The 20,562-nt window shown below is 39.6% G+C and overlaps 3 protein-coding genes across 5 annotated transcripts; 2 read left to right on the plus strand and 1 right to left on the minus strand.

The window, feature by feature from the left end:
• Positions 1-2,088: 2,088 nt before the first annotated feature.
• Positions 2,089-6,425, plus strand: LOC135097612 (blastula protease 10-like). The gene is made up of 10 exons (XM_063999540.1): positions 2,089-2,487; positions 2,570-2,617; positions 2,898-2,945; positions 3,169-3,249; positions 3,416-3,881; positions 4,390-4,587; positions 4,801-4,927; positions 5,091-5,225; positions 5,532-5,615; positions 5,786-6,425. The coding sequence occupies exons 5-10, from the start codon at positions 3,798-3,800 to the stop codon at positions 5,953-5,955; spliced, it is 798 nt and encodes a 265-aa protein (XP_063855610.1). The 5' UTR covers positions 2,089-2,487; positions 2,570-2,617; positions 2,898-2,945; positions 3,169-3,249; positions 3,416-3,797; the 3' UTR covers positions 5,956-6,425.
• LOC135097608 (cubilin-like) lies at positions 6,383-9,245 on the plus strand. The gene is made up of 7 exons (XM_063999536.1): positions 6,383-6,483; positions 6,882-6,887; positions 7,072-7,360; positions 7,487-7,596; positions 7,813-7,951; positions 8,787-8,882; positions 8,979-9,245. Exons 1-7 carry the CDS (start codon positions 6,383-6,385, stop codon positions 9,243-9,245), a joined length of 1,008 nt encoding a protein of 335 aa, XP_063855606.1.
• Positions 9,246-11,632: 2,387 nt separating this feature from the next.
• Positions 11,633-20,259, minus strand: LOC135097619 (sulfotransferase 1B1-like). Of its 3 annotated transcripts, XM_063999557.1 has the most exons (7): positions 18,519-18,867; positions 16,015-16,168; positions 15,448-15,616; positions 14,339-14,534; positions 13,808-13,934; positions 13,207-13,488; positions 11,633-12,785 (listed from the first exon to the last, which is right to left on the minus strand). In XM_063999557.1, the coding sequence occupies exons 3-7, from the start codon at positions 15,603-15,605 to the stop codon at positions 12,646-12,648; spliced, it is 903 nt and encodes a 300-aa protein (XP_063855627.1). In that variant the 5' UTR covers positions 15,606-15,616; positions 16,015-16,168; positions 18,519-18,867; the 3' UTR covers positions 11,633-12,645. The 3 variants fall into 3 exon arrangements, with proteins under 3 accessions (XP_063855627.1, XP_063855628.1, XP_063855626.1); XM_063999558.1 differs by lacking the exons at positions 16,015-16,168; positions 18,519-18,867 and adding an exon at positions 19,899-20,259; XM_063999556.1 differs by lacking the exon at positions 16,015-16,168 and having other exon boundaries at positions 18,519-18,861.
• Between the last annotated feature and the right edge of the window lie 303 nt (positions 20,260-20,562).

The raw sequence follows: 20,562 nt of genomic DNA on the forward strand, positions 1-20,562 counted from the left end.
GATGATTATGATAATGACGATGATGACAACAACAGCAACAAGAACAACAATAACAACTAAAACACTAATGATATATGAAGCAATGAAGTTTTGGAAAAGGCTGTTATCCTTACTTATGCTATCCTGGTAAAGACACAGAAGACTTCAAGTTCTATATACACAGATAGGTGAGGCAGACAGATACATACAAGTGGAAGCGTCAAGAGAAAAATGAGATAAGAATGTTCTCTCTGTTGGGCTGCTGTGGCACTTTATATCATCGGTATTATTATTCTGATTTCCGTTCGTAGAATTTGTCGGTGAACTTGCACGTGAAAGTTAAATCGTCCCCGTGGCGGTAAGAGATACACATCTGAGACACCCACAAAGGAATAATGAGGGAATAATGATTTTTTGTCTTTCCTCCACCCAAACCCTAACAACAACAAGCAACTAACAATATCGATAACAACAGCGATTATTATTGCTTCTACATCTACCTTTGTAAATGTCACCACTGCTCATACTATTTTCACTACTAGTGTTTTGTTGAACAAAAAAAGATGAATAGGAAGATCACCATATCAAAATTGTAAATGGAAATATAATATTATGATACTAAGTAACTTGATGAAAAATCTTTAGTTAATACAGTCACTTGCGTAAATATTTGATTTCATTCATACCTGCGTCTATCAAGTTAACCACAGCGACATCCGTATGAGCGTGATACATTGTAGTTCAAAAGAAAAGTTAGACCTCATTCAGTTATCAGAGTCTCCCATTAAATTTTTCATACAAAGATGGGTGGCCATCACAGAAAACGTTTCTCCTCCATGTTGAATGGGTAATTTTGATGTACCTTGTGATCCATAATATGTTGCATTTAATCACTGTTTTGATGAAAAAAGTGATGTCTTTAAAACTAGAAGAACGTTTTGAAGTGAAATTAACGTAATCGCTCATATATATATATATATATATATATATATATATATATATATATATATATATATATATATATATATATATATATATATATATATATATATATATATATATATATATATATATATATATATATATATATATATATATATATATATATATATATATATTTTTTTTTTTTTTTTTTTTTTTTTTTTTTTTATTATTTTTTTTTTTTTTTAGATGATTGTGTGGTGAACTGACCGGCTGTGTGAGTGAGTGAGTGAGTGAGTGAATGAATGAAGCAAGGAATGAAGAAGGAAGTCATGAACGGAGTGAAAGTATGAAGTGAGTGAATGAGGGAAGGAGTGTACCAGTAAAAAACGAGTGTTGTGGTGAGAGAGAGAGAGAGAGAGAGAGAGAGAGAGAGAGAGAGAGAGAGAGAGAGAGAGAGAGAGAGAGAGAGAGAGAGTACTGGTATCAATCCCAAATTCCTTCCCTTAAAATAGACAGCACTTCAGATGTCTTTGTGAGGAGTGGTACAAAATTATGGCAAATGAAACAGAGACCCATGGTTAATGTCACGATAATGAGTAATATTTCAGTGCCATCATTCGTTCCCTTCGTAATGAGGCGAGGTAATTCACTAAAGTTCTTACCCATGCTTTCTTCCATCTTCCTCTTTTCTCGGTTCTTCATTTATGTGCAGTACAGTACGTCGCAATATTAAGATAACAAGTACAGTTTAGATGTTACGATGAGCAAAAAAAAATGTAAAGGAGTGTGTATGTGTGTGTGTGTGTGTGTGTGTGTGTGTGTGTGGTAAGGCGTGTATAACATATTCATCACATACACATTTGCTTGCCCGTCCAGCGACACACCTTCATTATGCATACCGCCAACACACCTTCACGCCACTCTCTTAACGGGGCCAAAGGTGTTCGTGAAGGTAACTTATGACTCCACACACACACACACACACACACACACACACACACACACACACACACACACACACACACACACACACACACACACACACACACACACACACACACATACACACACGAAAGAATTTCAGCCAGCACATGCCCCTTTAAATATCTACAAGTGTATTTTATAGACGTTAAAATACCATCTAGATATATTATGAAGTCTCTGTTGCTATACTGTGTTGCATTATTACCAAAGAACTTTTTTTTGTGTGTAGTTAGCGAAGGTGGTAACATTACAGTATATATAAAGTTGTGTCCATGGAATTGGATGCGTGTAATTATTGAGACGTGCCAGAATTTTCTAGCAGCCTGTATACCATCTGAGGTCTTAAATTCTACGAGTCCCTACATCATTAAGTACAGGTGGTTTACCCCCTCGCTTCCCGCCAACTCTCAGCCTGGCCAGACAAGTGTGCCTGTTGACTGAGGCAAGCATGGCATTTAAAACCAGGGATATATGTTGCATTTCGGTCAAACACACACAACACGGCACAGGCTCATGGACTCTGGACTCAACATGATGCCCTTGCTCACTGGGGTGGCGATACTCTTCGTCGTTCATACCAGTGCAAGTTCTCCGCCTCAGGTACAGGAAGACTCAATGCTAAGTTTCCTTTCACACATCTATGAAGGAATATAAAATCTGACGATGTTATTTTCTCTCCCAGACTCAATCGAGCAGTACCACCCGGCCAACGCCTATCATTGATGACCAGGTAGGCATGGGAGTGTTTCTCGCTCATTCCTGTTTGTATTGCTAGTTGCAAGCCACGCAGACATTGCTGAAGAATGGGTTCAGAATATTTTACGAAAATGGAAACCAGTAGAAGGAAAGACAGGGATACTTTTTCCCTTTTAATTTGAAAACTTGGCACATCTGTGAGCATATTGTCCTTTATGGTTGATATATGTTTTTTTTTTTATTAATTATTTATTTATTTATTTATTTTTTCGGAGCGGTTAACGATTCCTGTGTAAAAATGTAGTTTTCCTCAGGCTGTCGCAAACGTGACGGTGACACCGACACCTATTATTGAGGATCAGGTACGTACATGCCATCTATCTGTATCTTGCGGACTTACTTTACTGAGTGTTGGCTTATAAATGGTGATGGCTTTTTACTCAAGAATTTCACTGCAACGAAAGCAAGTCACACTTGCGAATACCCGTTGACAGTGATTGACTGACTGATCGATTAAAATTTCTTTCGAATACACGTTATTTTGAGGTATAGGGAAGGAGAAAGACAGGAATTTTTGCATTTCAGGCGAATATAAAGGATCACACAAGCATCATGGACAGCACGCATGAAGAGCGAGAGAAAAGCCGGGAAGATCATTTGAAATTGGTGAGTAAGGAAGTGCTACAACCTTACTTTGTTGTCCCCGTGATAAATGACCAATTGATAAATCTGTTCTTTAAATACTTCTTTAAATATCTTTAAAGAAATCTTCTTTAAATATCTTTTAAATAAATCCTTAAATACTTCTTTTGTGTTCTTTTTAAACATGCAGACTCGCAACTTCCTGGAAACCAACCCGGAGAGAGTAGAGGATCACGAAGGGGACATGCTGCTGACGCCGGAGCAGTGGCAAGCCATCACGGGGCGGAAGGCGACTGGTAATGTGTTCAGAAGATGGCCAAAGAATGCAGTTACAGGCCTCGTTAACGTCCCCTTTTTATTCGCTGACAATGGTAGGTAATTTACTATATAAAACAAATGTCACACGCCCTCTATGATACATCACATCCTAATAACAAAGTAAAATTCTATACGTAACGTAATCAACAGAGGTGGATCGAAGGGCGGTGTTCGCGGCAATCAATCACTGGGAGACGCACACCTGCATACGATTTCATCTAACAGACAACACTGCGCAGCCACACCTCCGCTTCATGAAAGGGCAAGGGTGTTACTCTTACGTGGGTCTCGTCTTTCAAACCGGCCAAGATGTGTCAATAGGAGAAGGATGTACTAGGGTAAGTCAACCAGTTGTTAGTGTTGAATTAATAGGAATATTAGACAAATTTATGGATGGGATGATGGGTGGAAATACGCGTAGCTAGGTATGTGTTATAGAGAAACTGCCACGTGTAGGCTGGATGACCTCTCGCAACGTCCCTTATTTTCTTATGTTTTCGTATACTTCAACCATACGATTTGAATTATTTTTTTTTATTTATTTATTTTATTTTATTTTATTTATTTATTTATTTTATTTATTTATTTTATTTATTTATTTATTTTTATTTATTTATTTTATTATTATTATTTTATTTTTTTTTTCAAGAGGGAGGTCTCAAGCCATTTTTCTAGTTTTAGTTCATTCTTTTTGGCTTTCTTCTTCTGGCACCTCAGTGGGCATTTTGTGATATAAATTTTGTTGCCCTTGGCCAGTAATCCTCTTACTTGGAAAAAAAAAAAACATATGAAAGAAACTATATTATTGCGATCTGTCTGATATTGTTCACTGCTACATTTTGACAGCTTGGCATTGTGGTGCATGAAATTGGCCACGCGTTGGGATTTTATCACGAGCAGAGCCGCCCAGAGCGAGATGATCACGTGTACATCAACACCGACAACATTCTGGGAAACTATCGCTCTAACTTCGACATCGTACATGCCATTGAAAACTACAGCGTAGCTTACGATTTGAGCTCTGTGATGCACTACAGATCGAAGGTTTGTTGCATATGGGTGAACATGAAGGGAGAAGCAAGCCGATGAAGATGAAGATGGCAGGATGATTACAGTCATATTCCCGTCTCACACTTGCAATCGAAATAATACTTATCTGATCAGTAATACCAGAAAAAAAAAATTGTTTCTTTTGTCTCCCTTTTCCTCCTCCCTCTCTTCCTCTTCCTCCTCCTCTTTCTTCTCCTTCTTTAACAGGCTTTCTCAGCTAAAGGGAATACGACCATAGCCACCAAAAACCTGCGGTATCAAAGTGTTCCCGGGCAGCGGGACGGGTTGAGTCACAGGGATATTCTCCTCGCCAACATGATCTATGGCTGTACTGGTGAGTATTTGAGGAAGGAGTGCGCGCGCACGCGAGAGAGAGAGAGAGAGAGAGAGAGAGAGAGAGAGAGAGAGAGAGAGAGAGAGAGAGAAGAACAGACACAGATCAACAGATCGGCACTTAGAAGTAACGTGAAGTAATGTAAAGTCATTCATCATTCCAGATACGTGGCTGAAAAACTGTAATCGTTCCTCCGAAATTTGCCAGAACGAAGGCTTTACGGGAAGGGACTGCAAGTGTGTGTGTCGCTCGGGAACCTCCAGCCCAAACTGCGCCAAAGTTACGTTCGACTACTATAGTAAGAACAACTGATCGAGTGTGTCGTTTGGGTTAGGTTCACTAATATAGGTCTGTTCACTTACTGCAATGAACTTAACGGAAGTAAGGTACTGTGTTCACGAAACATTTAGGAAGAAGATGAGTGTTCTGTCTCTCTTGAAACCCTCAAAACAAACTCACATACTCTAAAAATAAAAATAATGAATAAAATAAGTTAGTAAATAAATAAATAAAAAAGGGTAGGGCTTTCGGATGACACAGGTGACATGAGGCTGTAAACTCATAGATGTTACTGGTATTTATGTTTACTATTTTTTTTTTCCAGATAACCTTCTGCAGGAATACACAGAGGTCGTCACGAATGGAACAGTCATTACGTCGCCAAATTATCCAAGCGAGTATGAGAGAGGTAAATAGACTAATTCAACGAAGCTACTCGCTGCATGCTCCTCTAGTGAGTGATTTATAATTCATGTGACTCCTAAGTTACCGGAGAGAGAGAGAGAGAGAGAGAGAGAGAGAGAGAGAGAGAGAGAGAGAGAGAGAGAGAGAGAGAGGATTTATCACTGCATATTTCAGGTCTTAAACGCATTACCAATATCATCGCCCCGAAATGCTTCCGGCCAAAGATCACCTTCAGCTACTTCCGCTTGTATCCCAGACGCCCCTACTGCGGCGGGTACTCCTGCTGTTATTTCGACTCCCTTGAGATTCGCACTGAAGCCCCTTATAGTCAAGGCGCCGTGTAAGCAATCTTACATTTTTTACCGGTAAACTCTTGAACTCTTTGCCTCCTGCATTTCCTCCTGCCTTTAACTTGACCTGCTTCAAGAGAGAGGCTCCAAGACACTCCTCAAATTTTGGACAAGCTCTTTTGACTGCACTCTTTTAGAGTCGCCAACTTCAGTGGATCTTTTTTTATCAGCCTTTTATGTTGTCCTTGGCTTGATCTTCTCTTGCATTAAAAAAAATAAATAAAAAATAATGATAAAAAATGTGCCAAAAGAAATACGAAATTAACATCCACATGGAAGAAAGTAGTGAACGACGGTCACTCTTCAATAGTAAATATAAATTGAGGTTCTCTTCCTTCTCCACAGCTATTGTGATCAAGACATCACCGCTGGACAGTCTTTTTCTGCCACGGGAAGACAGCTGCTTCTGTATTTCGAGACCATGAGCAGCTATTATCGCGGATGGGCGGCCAATGTCACCTTCATACCAGCTTCCTCCTCGAATTGTCCGTCAGTATCACCGAGTTCTGAGATGGCGGCTACGTGTGTGTGTGTGTGTGTGTGTGTGTGTGTGTGTGTGTGTGTGTGTGTGTGTGTGTGTGTGTGTGTGTGTGTGTGAGGCTGTATCGTGTCGGAGCTTGGTGTTTTCTGTCATCAGCTTTTCAGATCTCAGCACGATATGGAGTACTGAATTAAATGAATGGCTAAGTATTTAGTGAATTGATTTCCTGGTCGGAAGCTTTAATGAAGACGTATTAGTTTCAGCAGTCAATCTGTCAGAGTAGATGAGGTGCATTCGAAATAAATGATCCTTGTAAGTTTTTTTCTCGGTAGGCTTCAAACTGAATGTACATTTTCTGTAGGGTGGCTTCTGCTGTTCAACTGTACTAGCTTTTGTCTATAGTATTTGTGTAATTCTTTCACTCTTCTTTCATTTGCAGGTCAAAGTGAGTGTGACATATTTTGTTGAAATTTTACATTATCATCATACTTCAAAAATGATGTCACAGCTGGCCCTTCAACTCCAACCACTACTGCTGGCGCAACAACAACCGTAGCAACCGAAGCAAATACTGGTACTAAAACAACAGCAACCACAGTTCCTACCACACTCTCCACCACGCATATTAGCACAGGGACCACAACCACAGGGACCACAACCACAGGGACCACAACCACAGGGACCACAACCACAGGGACCACAACCACAGGGACCACAACCACAGGGACCACAACCACAGAGATCACAACAACGTCTGCAGGCACAACTCTTACCACAAGTGAAACATCCCTTGCCACTGACGGAGCCACCAGACGGCGGTGTTTGCTTCAGCACCTGGACGGCCGCTACTACTGGACTTCACCCAACTATCCTGATCCTTATCCCAACCATATCCACTGCGGGTTGAGAGTAATATCGGTAACTGAAAATCTTACTTGCCTTCATAATCTACCAATGACTTTGATAACGAAAACAGTATGGCTTTTACGGTATTCTCTCTTCTATATTCTGTATTGAAGGATGAAATGTGGTTCGGTTCATTAGGATGGCGGCAAGATTGTGGTCAGGCTGCTTGATTTCGACCTCCAGCCCAGGGAGTTACGCGTCTGCCACGACAAGTTGACCATAGTAGCTTTGTACGACCATGAAACTGAGTACGTAGTGCTGAGAGAGAGAGAGAGAGAGAGAGAGAGAGAGAGAGAGAGAGAGAGAGAGAGAGAGAGAGAGAGAGAGAGAGAGAGAGATTAAAAAAACATCTGTAGTCTCATCCACGCAATTTATAACTACTTAACTTCGTAGTATCTCAGCATATCACTCACTCACTCGTTCACTCACTCTCAGGTAATCCTTAAAATCGTCATTCCCCGCAGGCTATGTAACACGCTTAAATGGAGTCAGAGGGTTCACGTCTCGGCATCGTTCTTTTACATCAAGTTCTCGACGGACGATAGAATAGTCCGCCGCGGCTTCAACATCAGCATTGAGGGAGTCAGTTCGAGCTGCCACAAGGTAAGGCACATCATTTGCCCGCGCTTTTGTTTTGCTATCAAGTGGTACATCGAAAAGACAGGTCTGGAGGAAGGGAAATGTTTTATCAGTTTGAACGACTATGTACGAAAGAAACTGGCTACATGTACGAATACTTAATTAACAGTTCTTAAGAGGCAACGAAATCAAGAACACAAAATGATACGCACAAAAAATGTATTGTGGCGTAAGTTTCTCTTTCCAACGCCTCTGAGCAACTTTTGATCGGTATTGATTGTCTCTACGTTTCGTGTCTTACATCTATGCCGTCTTATTAAAACTGTCAGCTGGAGTACGGGCACTTCTGCACATCACAAACCCTCAAAGCCGAGTAAGTGATGCAGTACTGCATGTAGGACAAACCCTTCACCTAAATCCTACATATCAGCAATACCTACTAACACTGGCGCTTGTGTGTTCAGGGATGGGGTGGGCATTGTCTCGATTACCATGCATTAATGTGACAATAATTTACATTTTCAACCTTCTCATCTCTTACCCCCTGTGTTGTAATTGGACTACCGATGCATTTTTCTTTAAAGACAAAGTTATATAATTTAGTTTGTTTCATGTGCTTATGTACATTAAATATACGTAGATTCATGCATGACACCTGTTTACATAATCTACAGGAAATTTAATAAACCAAGTCTCTTCCACATTATAAAGTCCGTCTGTTTGTTATAACTTCTTAATATCTCATGCACACCATTATTTACCTGCGTGTTTTCATCCTCCTGTGTTTGCTACCGAGACGCATATTTCACCCAACAGAAGTGATCTTGTTGACTGAGTAAATTTGAAATGTCTCCAACAGACTATCCAAGAGACTGCTGACTCCCAAGGTGTGATCGAATTGCCAGGCCTATCTTATTATGAGAAGAAAGAAGAGCATTGTGAATACCGCGTCCAGGTAACCAATGATGTTTTAGACTCTTAAGTACTGTCCGGTACTTGTTAGTTATAAATGCATATCTTCGCTTTTACCAAATAACTTCTCTTCCCTTAGGCACCTGAAGGCTATCAAGTAAAGCTTACCACACTCAAATTAAGTACAGATACATCCAAAGGCTGCTGGAAAGAATATGTCTTGATCAACCTGCACGGAGAGAGAAACTACCCGGCAGTATCGAGCATCATTTACTGTGGAAGCCAATACTACCAAGAGATGAGCCACGTGACCACTGAGGGAGTGCTCTCTGTAGTCTATAAAGGGAAGAACACAATCACCAGAGGCATGCGAGCCACCTATTCCATCACGGCAGACATCTCGTAACGCATTTTCTTCCTTAGCGTGTTTCAGGAATCATTCCGTCGTTTCCTTAGGGTATAATTTTCAATACATTTACTAATCCATTTCAATACTTTAGTAGGCCACAGGCAGACAGTAGAGCGAAAAGAAGTCAAATGGAAATAGTAGATATTTGTGCTGATGCAGGACGAGGCCGGTGCCCTGACTAGCCCATACCACACTCAAATTATTCTCTCACAAATAGATAGCAATGGTTTGATGGAAAAAAATACTTCTGTTTAAAGCACATGGGAGAAAAAAAGGATGATGTGAGACTTGACTTAGCTGATGTTTGTTAGGCAATAAAACATACATATTTTTTTTCAACTTTAAATAGGCATCTGTTGATCTTAAGAAGAGATGAGTTGAGCTGAGCATATCAGTGTTAATCTAGTCCACAATTATGAATATTTAAAGTATAATTTCATTCATTAGACGAACGCAAGATCGGTGACAAGATTGCATTTCAGAAATAAGCGACATCCCTATACAGCAAATTCCTCAGTCAAGAGTTCAGCTGAATCAACCAAGGAGTCAAGCTCGTTTGGGTGACATACAGCTCAATCCAATATGAATCAAGTCACGTAAACATATATCATCACGCAGAATAGGAAACAGGATGCAGTACACAAATGTCTTTCACTATCATTACCTTACGTCTGAACCTGGCAGCTGCGACGCTCGTGTGACAGGCCCTCAGGTGATTATCAGTACCTATCATAGATTATAATATTTTCCTTACCTTGTCCTGACGTCTGCCAGTCACGAAAGACAGCTGATGGTCAACGATCTTTTCCTAGTTGTGTAAACGTCAGTCCTGATCCACCAAGTTATCAAGGTGACACACAAATTCGGCGATCACCAGTGATTACACTTAACACTCAAAAAATAAGACACTGAATGGAAAAAGAACTGTGTCTCTTTGTGGCACTGACGGATGTGTGAAGTAAACAACATTCACCTCATTCAGTGTGTCAAGTGCTTCGAGACATCCATGCATTCTTACTTCTTATTGATACCAAAGGAGTACTTCATAATCTGTAATCAGAGTAATGACATCGTGTCATCTGTGTGTTAAAGGTTATAAAGATACTGGATAATGCTCTGTTGGGTGAATGAGTTATTTAAATCTACAAGATGAAGCCTTACTCATCTTGCCAGCTTGACCACTAATCGCTATCAGTTTATTATTATTTATTTTATTTACTTATTTATTTATTTATTTATTTATTTATTTATTTTGTACGGAATATAAGGAAAATATAAACTCTTATTGGTGTGTTGCTACTGATGTGTTAATAGCGGTGGCAAATAATACAAGATTCTGTAACTGTCTCACGATTCAAGTATTGGTTGTCTTTTCATTTTTCCGGAAAATATTGAATTATAGTATAGTTCTACCTTGGAATCTCACACAAAAGTAGAATCTGTAAATCTTATGGCGGAACTCAACAATTTAGTGACAATGAAAACAATGAAAAATAAATCATTCATTTTGCTAGAGTGAGGTTATATATAATCGACTTACGATCTATGCGACTTAAGACTGATCGCACTTACGATCACTTTCCTACGACAATTTCGGGCCAGTTCCTGGCGCTGTGACGCTGTTGATAGGCTGGTGGCTCAGCGATGCTCACATCATTCCCGTGCCTGGACAAAGCTCCCAGGACAACACACTTCCTCTTGTGTTTGTTCTTCACTTTGGGAATTTTTCAACAATATCAACCAAAGGGAAAATATAATTTTCTACTCAACTCCTCTCTCTCTCTCTCTCTCTCTCTCTCTCTCTCTCTCTCTCTCTCTCTCTCTCTCTCTCTCTCTCTCTCTCTCTCTCTCTCTCTCTCTCCTTATTTCCTACTCTCATCCCCGTTCTCTCTCTCTCTCTCTCTCTCTCTCTCTCTCTCTCTCTCTCTCTCTCTCTCTCTCTCTCTCTCTCTCTCTCTCTCTCTATGTGAAAGAATGAACAATCAATCCTGAGGATTGCTAAATAGAGTGAGACTGATTGTAAATGAAAATGGAATTATACAAGAGTGAGAAAGGATGGAGCGAAAGTGACACAGAACGAATGAGGTGGAGAGAGAGCAAAGTATTACTCCCTTGTCCCTTATCTCTGGCAGACAAGGGGGAGGTGAGGTGATTATAACATAGATCGACTTTCGACTGCTCTGTCGGAACCGATCGCAGTCTTGAGTCGACGACTACCTGTATATATATATATATATATATATATATATATATATATATATATATATATATATATATATATATATATATATATATATATATATATATATATATATATATATATATATTGCTTTCATGCAATATTGAAGCAATAAACCAATGAATAAAGACAGTAAACACTGAGGTATTATCATTAACATTTACTGAAATCAATGTTGCTAAGATTCCATGTAAGCTTACGTCTATGAGTTTATATGTAAAGGTTTATAATGAAACATACCTATGTATTGTCTTCAAGACTCCCTACTTTTTAATACTGTTGTTTATAAGTAATATTGTATGTGCACAAAACTAAGAACCAATATAGAAGATGCCTTAATTCAGTGTTGATACCTTCATTGTTACATGAACGGTGTCTTTTAACTATTAACGAACAGCCTTCCAACTATAAATCATCACAACACAAGATGCAACCAATACATAAGACTACACAAAGGCTTATTAGCTTTAGCTGTCGACGAAACTATCTAAAGGTGCTCTACAATATAACGAAAAATTCCGGTGAGGCTACATATAAACGTTCCTCCAGAAAGTCACCTCAGCGTATTCCATTATTTTGACTATTGCAACAAATATCATAAATGCACACCAAAAACCTAAGAGTATTCAAATTTTGGGGAGAGAGAGAGAGAGAGAGAGAGAGAGAGAGAGAGAGAGAGAGAGAGAGAGAGCGGGTTGGCAGGGTAGGTTATCACACTGATAGCAAGATGAACGTAAAGATTATTATATTGATGAGTGTACCATTTTCTTCCCATCTTTTCCTATTATCTCTGGCCATTGTGTAGGGAACATGTCTGCACACACAAACATGCTTCACAGGCAGTGGCCACATACAAAGCTGACTTTTTTTGTATACTGTAGTCTAAATATAGATAATTTCTGAACCCTATGTTATGCAGTGCAACTAAATGACTGCAGTACTATAGTCTGCGGCATCATTATATAAACCATTTTAAAATTTGGATACCTCATAACAAAATCGCCTCCGGCTAAAGCTCAATATTTCACGAAAAAAAATCACTAAATATCTCCACAACTTTCACAATGCTTAAGGGTTTGCTAAGCTGTGCACTCGTGAAACTGCTCTCTTCCGTTTGCCTTTCCTTTGGATGATGGTGGGCATAGACCACTTGAGATTCTACTTCCCAGAGGTGTCCGCCAGCTCGGCCTTATACTTAAAAGGAATTTCCTTGGCAATTTCTTCACCTGTCTTCAGCCATGCTTGGAACTTTGTCTCCAGCTCTGGTGTGAAGTAATTGACCCAGTCACCAATGGCTCCTGAAAAAAAAGCACAGAAAGTCTCCTCACCGTGTTGCATTATATTGCAACAAATATCCGCAAATATACACCAAAAACCCGAGAGTATTCAAACCTGAAGACAGAGAGAGAGAGAGAGAGAGAGAGAGAGAGAGAGAGAGAGAGAGAGAGAGAGAGAGAGACGGGTAATATAACGTAAAGATCATTGATGTGAGTGTACTTTTTTCTTTCTATTATCTCGCTTTGCTTACTCTTTATGATGTGCTGTAGACTATTTTTTTGTCTTCTGTAGCGCACACACACACACACACACACACACACACACACACACACACACACACACGATTGGTAGCCTTCCGCTGTACACAAGCAAGGTCATAACGGCTGGGTTTGCTGCGCGGCTCGGGATTTGAACCAGGAACTGCTTGGCTGTAATACATACCTTTTCTAATAAAATCTTTTCTTCCTTCCTTTCGCGCCCTTTCAGTGTAAACAGACAGTGGGGGATTGACAGACGACCTGCTTTTCATTTGCGAAATACTGGTGTGTTCAGCCACCTGCCGCAGCTGCTCCTCCGACAGTCCCGTACCAAGGAAGGCATCGAGGCGCTTTACTTCCCTCATATGATTTTCTTTCATATCCTCGTAGAAGAGGAAAAGAAGGTTGCGGTGCTGTCGCTTTGCCCAAGCCTCCTTCAGGTGGCCCCAGAAAGGCGCCTGAAGGTCTGCCGTATAGTATCTTTGAGAATATGCATGACATATATCTTACAAACTATATATATATATATATATATATATATATATATATATATATATATATATATATATATATATATATATATATATATATATATATATATATATATATATATAACGAGGCTTACAAAGAGATATGAAAAAAATATGAGAGGTGAATATATAGGTTGGCGCTTTCACTATCTCAAAGTACAAATCACAAACCATGAAGCTAATGATGAAAATGAAAAAAAAAAGTAGTAAGAAATAATAGATAAATAAAAATGCCAATTAAAATAAACGCCTTACACAAGTCACGGCACCAAAAGTCCACAAAGTCTGAAAAGTCTCCTATGAATTCCGCCGAGCCCAAGGAACTCTGGTGGTGGTAAAAAGAGACGCAGACGTCCCGCGGATTTCTGGCCACATACACCACCTGAATGAAGGAACGGAAAATAAAACAAAACCTATACGAGATTATAATCTAACAATAGGCACAAAAATGCTGAAGTATGTAGAATGTGGTTTGCATACGTTCACGTTGTTGGGACTTTAATAGAAAGTTACATAGACAGATAAACAAAAATGTTATGAATATAACATTTTTCAACTCCACTTCATTTCCCAAGCGAAGCGAAGACAGCTATAATCTAAGCAAAACTGACGTACTATGGAAGCGCAAAATTTGCATCAAAATACATTTTCCTCCTTACCGTATACAGACAACTTGAAAATTTCGAAAGGTTATTCTTAACACAAATTATTTATACTTTAACACCATGATGGAAAACACGACATAGTGAAAAGAAATTTCAAGACATTTTTCATTGTGTATCTTACCTTGCATGTTTCTAGAATGTCTGGAGGTAACAAAGAGAAAGGTAGGTGAGTTTTGATGGTTCTGGGTGCGGGGGCCATCTCAGCCAGTTCTAAGAATATACCCCCGGTTCTGGGATCCCGATCCGGGTGGCGAGACAGAAACTTGGCGACAAGGTCTGGGCGGATGTCCCTGTGCACTGCATGTATTGAATCAAACCTAGAAGCACAAATGAGTCATGACAGATTCTGTTTGTGTATGCTGTTATGTACTTATGCACATGGCTCTAATTCAGTTATATATTTTTTTCTTCAGTTAGATTTCCTTCTAATTCATTGTAGCCTCTTATCACCACGGTGCTTTACTTATCACCATGGTGCTTTACTTATCCGCTTCGTCTATTCCCGACGGCAAGAAGACGCACTTTCCGAACACCTCTCGTCAGGACTGAATCATTTGTTCACTCCAGGACTTACTCTTACTCTTACTCTTACTCTTGGCCTCCTACAGTTAGGATTGCCTCTTACAGAAACACCCATATAAGCAGGATCAATTACCGGGAGGTTTTGGAAATCCAACACTATTCAAAGCTGAATGGACGGGAATCTATATTGAAATATTCGTTTAATAAGATTTCAAAAGCATTAATTTGACCAAAAATTATCAACAAACACAAAGTTAGCGAGTATTAAATACTAAAGCATCTTCTTACTCAAAGAAGGCGACCGGACGTTGAGGGAAACCTTGGATGCCTCGTTGAAATCCAGACCATTCCTCATCGTCCACACAATCTCTTGTGTCCACGTCGTGCCGCTTCTGGGAAAGGTTGCGATGACCACGTCGCTCTCACAAAACCTGACATAAAATACAAACATATGGGTTATATATATATATATATATATATATATATATATATATATATATATATATATATATATATATATATATATATATATATATATATATATATATATATATATATATATATATATATATATATATATATATATATATATATATATATATGTGTGTGTGTGTGTGTGTGTGTGTGTGTGTGTGTGTGCGCACGCGTGAAAAGCAGATGGATGATAATTTAATATCAGCAAACCATAACTGGTAAAAATTTACTTACTTAAAGTCTTTATATTTCTTGGTGAACCCCATGCAGTGAGGGGGAAGGAGGTGACGGCTGGGACCCACTCCCACCAGACCTTGGCGGAAGCCCAAGAACTTGGACTTGAGCTCCTGCTGCTCCTCCTCCGTAAGGAATGTAACGCTTTCCTTCGACATCGTCTTCAAAGCTTGCATTTAAAAAATGCATATATATCAATGTAAAATATATAATAATGCAAAATTCCAGTCGCATTTGGTATACTACTATATTCTTAATGCAGTTCTGTCTATCTGATACTTCGAGTTCTACTTTGATGCAAGAGGACCACTGGCCTAGGGCAACAAAAAGGAAGAAAAAAAGTCCGCTAAGGTGCCTGTCCCTAAAGAAATATCAAAAGGATAATAACATTTTGAATTTTGATTGAAGTATATGCGTGTACTAAGTGCATATAGAGTAGTGTAAAGAAGAAGAGTTGTCTTTTGGAGGACTTGCTTGCGCCATGAGGTCATAACGGCACGACTGATATAAAGTGTATCTGGAATGTTGTGAAATTTTTAAAATAGCAACATCAGAGGAGAGTCTCACATTGGGATTGTTGAAGACTGACTCAGATATCTAGTGCTGTTTGTTATGTGCCCAAGACACTGACCACACTGATCCAAACCCCAGGGCTCTGCGTTGTTCGTTGTGTCTCCCTCGCTTGCCTCCAGGTTCTCCCAGTGCAAGGGTAAAGTTTCACCTAAGGTTATAGTATTGGTAAAATAATCAAAATAAAAAAATTAAGAGGTAAGTTATAATTTTTTTTCAAAAGACCAGTCTTCTCCACAAACATGAAGATTGTGGTTAAAATATTAATATAAAAACAAAAGTATGGAATGGTTAAAATATTAAAAAATTACACAAAAAATGTAAACATAGAAGAGGAAATGAGGGATTAATCATCAAGACCTTAAGTTCTAAAAATGAGAGGGTTAGCATATTATTGCATTAATTAATTTGATTTTATTTAGTTTAAAGTGAGGCGGTACTGACCCCGGTACCAGACCACTCTGTTTAGCATTGCTCGTTCCGTACCCAAGACACTGACCCCACTGACCCAGATACCTGGCGTTGTTCGTTACGTACCCTAGACACTGACCCCACTGACCCAGATACCTGGCGTTGTTCGTTATGTACCCTAGACACTGACCCCACTGACCCAGATACCTGGCGTTGTTCGTTATGTACCCAAGACACTGACCCCACTGACCCAAATACCTGGCGTTGTTCGTTATGTACCCTAGACACTGACCCCACTGACCCAGATACCTGGCGTTGTTCGTTATGTACCCTAGACACTGACCCCACTGACCCAGATACCTGGCGTTGTTCGTTCCGTACCCAAGACACTGACCCCACTGACCCAGGCCCCAAGACCTGGCGTTGTTCGTTACTTGTATTCCTCACTTGGCTCCATGGTCTCCCAGTGTAAAGATAAGTTCCGTCCAATACTATATTACTGATAAAATAAAAATAAGACAGTTAAAAGGTAAACTATAATTTGTTTAAAAGACCAGTCTTCTCCACAAATATAAGAACCTTATGTCCCGGGGAGAGAGAGCTCTCTCTCTAAGTATCAGCGACACCTGGGAACTCCCATCTTCATCGCGACAGCAGAAAAGATATCGCTCCCGCAGCTCCACCAGACCGGGACACTCCACTAGAAAGTGTCGCATTGTAAGGGGAACTAAGCAGTTATCACAAAATAGTTGGGTTTCCCGTGACATGAGGTAGCCATGAGTGAGACGTGTGTGACTCATCTGGAGACGGGCCAGTGCAGTCTCTGAGCGGCGCCCCAGCACATGGACATACGAGTATATCTATGAACGGAAAGTAACAAAAGTTATCTCACCCATGCTAGTGGTGGCAACCAAATCCTCCTACCTACCTTGCCAATTGGCAAGAACCGTCACCCTTATACTGGAGTATAAGTCATGAAAGGGAATGAGGATGGAAGGAACAACCCGAATCGCCGCCTCTTTAGCCAGCCTATCGGCCTTCTCATTCTCCTTAACTCCAAGATATGCAGCTTGCAATGTTGTTGTCAAACCCAGGTCTATGTATGTGCTGCGGTTGATTGTGCGAACATATCACGAAAAAAGAAACAAGCTGTTAAAGGGATGGTATTTCCTAAGAAGAAATCAGCAACTCAGGGAAGACGTTAGGAGACACGATATAATCAGACAAGCGGCAACTCTGCACAATGCAGAGAGACAATCTTCACCAGAGTCCTGATAAGGTCTGGCATCAAAGCATGGTTATTTCTTTCATATGTTCCAGGATTTACAAAGTTGTATGTTAATTGTGTAATTTAAATGGATAAAGTAAACTTATATAGAGGAAAAAATGGCATTCGTCCCGAGGTGATGATACATCCCAAATTCGAGATAATGTACGTAGTATTAAAAATGTTTTGCCATATTTCTTCCTCTTTGCTTGATGATATTGGCTAAAAATGTTCATATTATTTTATTAGTTGGTTTGCTAACAAAGAAATGCCTTTTTTTTTTCTCACTCTTCTTTTTCCTGTTGACCACATTTTATGTGTAAAATCCAGTCAGCTGGTGAATCTGGCAGTTTTACAAGACCACAGTGAACGCCACAATTCTGATTTTACTTCACAGTCCTCTGAAAAAAACCTTCCACGGGCTCTGAGACTGGGAATCCATCACAAAGCCTTTGATGAAATACAATGAAAATGTGTTGCTGGGATTATCTACTTATCTATTTATTTATTTATTTATTTATATTTTATGCGGGAAGGACACTGGACAAAGGCAAAAAAAATCTAACAAAAAAAGTTCCAGAGCTTACAAGTTACCATTGCTTTGTGTGGGTAATGGCTTGTTTCTAGTGCCACGATCCAATTCAAGACACTTATCTTTAATTTTTGACTACTGCTTTAGACCCTATTCGGGGACCGGTATCTCAGTGGGCCTTTTTTTTTTTTTTCTTTCTTATTGGATAAATAAATACATAAAAATAAGAAAGTTTCATAAAAGAATAAGCTAAACAGCTCAAACATTACTACAAGAGTAATGCTCGCTCACCTGTGCGGCAATGGTCGAAAGTCAGGGACAGAATCCAGGCAAACCTTACCACCCTCGGAAGTTACGTACAGGTGTTGAGGGTGAAGCCGCAAGCCATAGAGGTTTTATCCGGTTACACGCAGTGTATGTATGAGTGTGGATAGTGGGTGCTGATGGGCAAGGGTGGTGCTGACATGATCACGCCACCCTACGTCACACACCATGGAACTTTCCATAGTCCATTTATTGCCATCGATAAATGACCGGTAGCACCTACATCACACTATCTAAGTATTCTTCATAGTTAATATGTTTCTAATGTATTTTGGCATGTATTATTATTAGTTATAAGTAGTTTTTCCCTTGCCTTATTTACGTAATTAGAGAGCTATAGTCATGAATATATTCATGTACTTAAGAGCAGTCATCCCATCAAGATTTCTGCTGTCAGCACTTTTCGAAGGCACCAAACGTCACTCAAGCCTGCTCCGGCAGTCTTTTGCCTGGGTGTAGCGCTGTACAACGTAGAAGACACCCGTTGTCTTGTACACGCCACACCCCTCTCCCAAACACACAAAAGAGAGGTGGCGGATACATTTTATACATTACTGACTATAGAGTATTGAATTTGCGAAGTTGAAAATTTGTTAATGCATGTTTACTTAATTATCCACTAAAATTACACATTTTCTTAATTTCTTTTCAAATTTACACAACCTAATGTGTCAAGAGTTTTGCGAAAAGGCAAAAAGTAGAGAGAATTTTACCTAGTGACTATGTGTGAATCATGTAAATATGTAAAAGTATGTATGTATGTACCGTGTAAGAGTACTGTGTATATGTACTATATGTAATATTGCATAAGTAATTAAGTATAAAGGAAAGCAGCTTGGCTGGCAAGGAGAGAGAGAGAGAGAGAGAGAGAGAGAGAGAGAGAGAGAGAGAGAGAGAGAGAGAGAGAGATTTGTCGGGAGCGAGGTTATCAGCGACACACAGACTCTAATCTGATAATTGGCCCAGTACAAGGTTTGGCAGTGCCGCTATTCGGGGAATCCCCGGAAAGGACCGCCTAAACGCTTTGTTCAAAATGGTCAGACCATAGGTCAGCAAATCGAGAAATGACTTACTTAAAAAAATAAATAAATAAAAAATTTAAAAAAATAAATAAAAAAATAAAAAAAAAGTGTAGGGGATTCAAGTGGACAGGTTTTCTAGTCAGAAGGTGTGTTAGGTAGGTTTGATGTATGTTTTCAGTACCCTTGGCTACACACCCTTGTTTACAATACCCTTGACTATTTGGTGGCTTGTAGAATGCTAAGTGGTAGTTTACAAAATTCTCGAGCAAAGTTTTATGCTTATTGTGGACTACGATGAAAAATGTAACACCAAAATTATACTTACTGATCTGCGCAAGGGTAGTTAGAAGCTACGGTCAGGAGCCAAAGAAGATTCAACACAAAGTTAGTAATAGCACACTATATGATAACTCTGGTCCTTCATCCCAACTGTCTCCAACGTATTATGCTGCCAAACGTACGTCCATTGTTCGCTTGACCAATGGACGAACTGCTGTGAGAAAATGCGTTTTGAGCGAAGGTCACGGGTTCCCACATTTGCCTGAAACATGTATTTGTATTATGCCACTCTGATGTGCAGATTATTGGTCTGGGAACTCTGAGTCGTATTAGTAGCACCAGGCTACATGTTACCACAGTTCTCTCACAGGACAGTTCTGTTTTACTGGAGAGCTCTGTGCATGTGATGCTTGGTAAAGGGCCCCATACACAGCCAATCACCATTGGTCAAACATGGTGCAGATAAATTTGTCGTGTGTGAGTATGACTGAAAAATTGCACAAATGACTGAAAAATTTACACTACGGTCAGATATTTTAATCCCAATCATGATGCTTGCTCACTCATGAGTGGCGGTGTACTGCAATGAATTATTTGGCAGGCACATGTTGATGGGCGATGGTTCTTATATGTGCTTAAGTCAACAGAGAGGGAGCCACTCGTTAACATTACCTTCCTTCACCACGATAGGTGTGCCTAAAACATCTTCA

This window comes from Scylla paramamosain, unplaced genomic scaffold (assembly GCF_035594125.1).
Source record: "Scylla paramamosain isolate STU-SP2022 unplaced genomic scaffold, ASM3559412v1 Contig26, whole genome shotgun sequence".
NCBI lineage: Eukaryota > Metazoa > Arthropoda > Malacostraca > Decapoda > Portunidae > Scylla > Scylla paramamosain.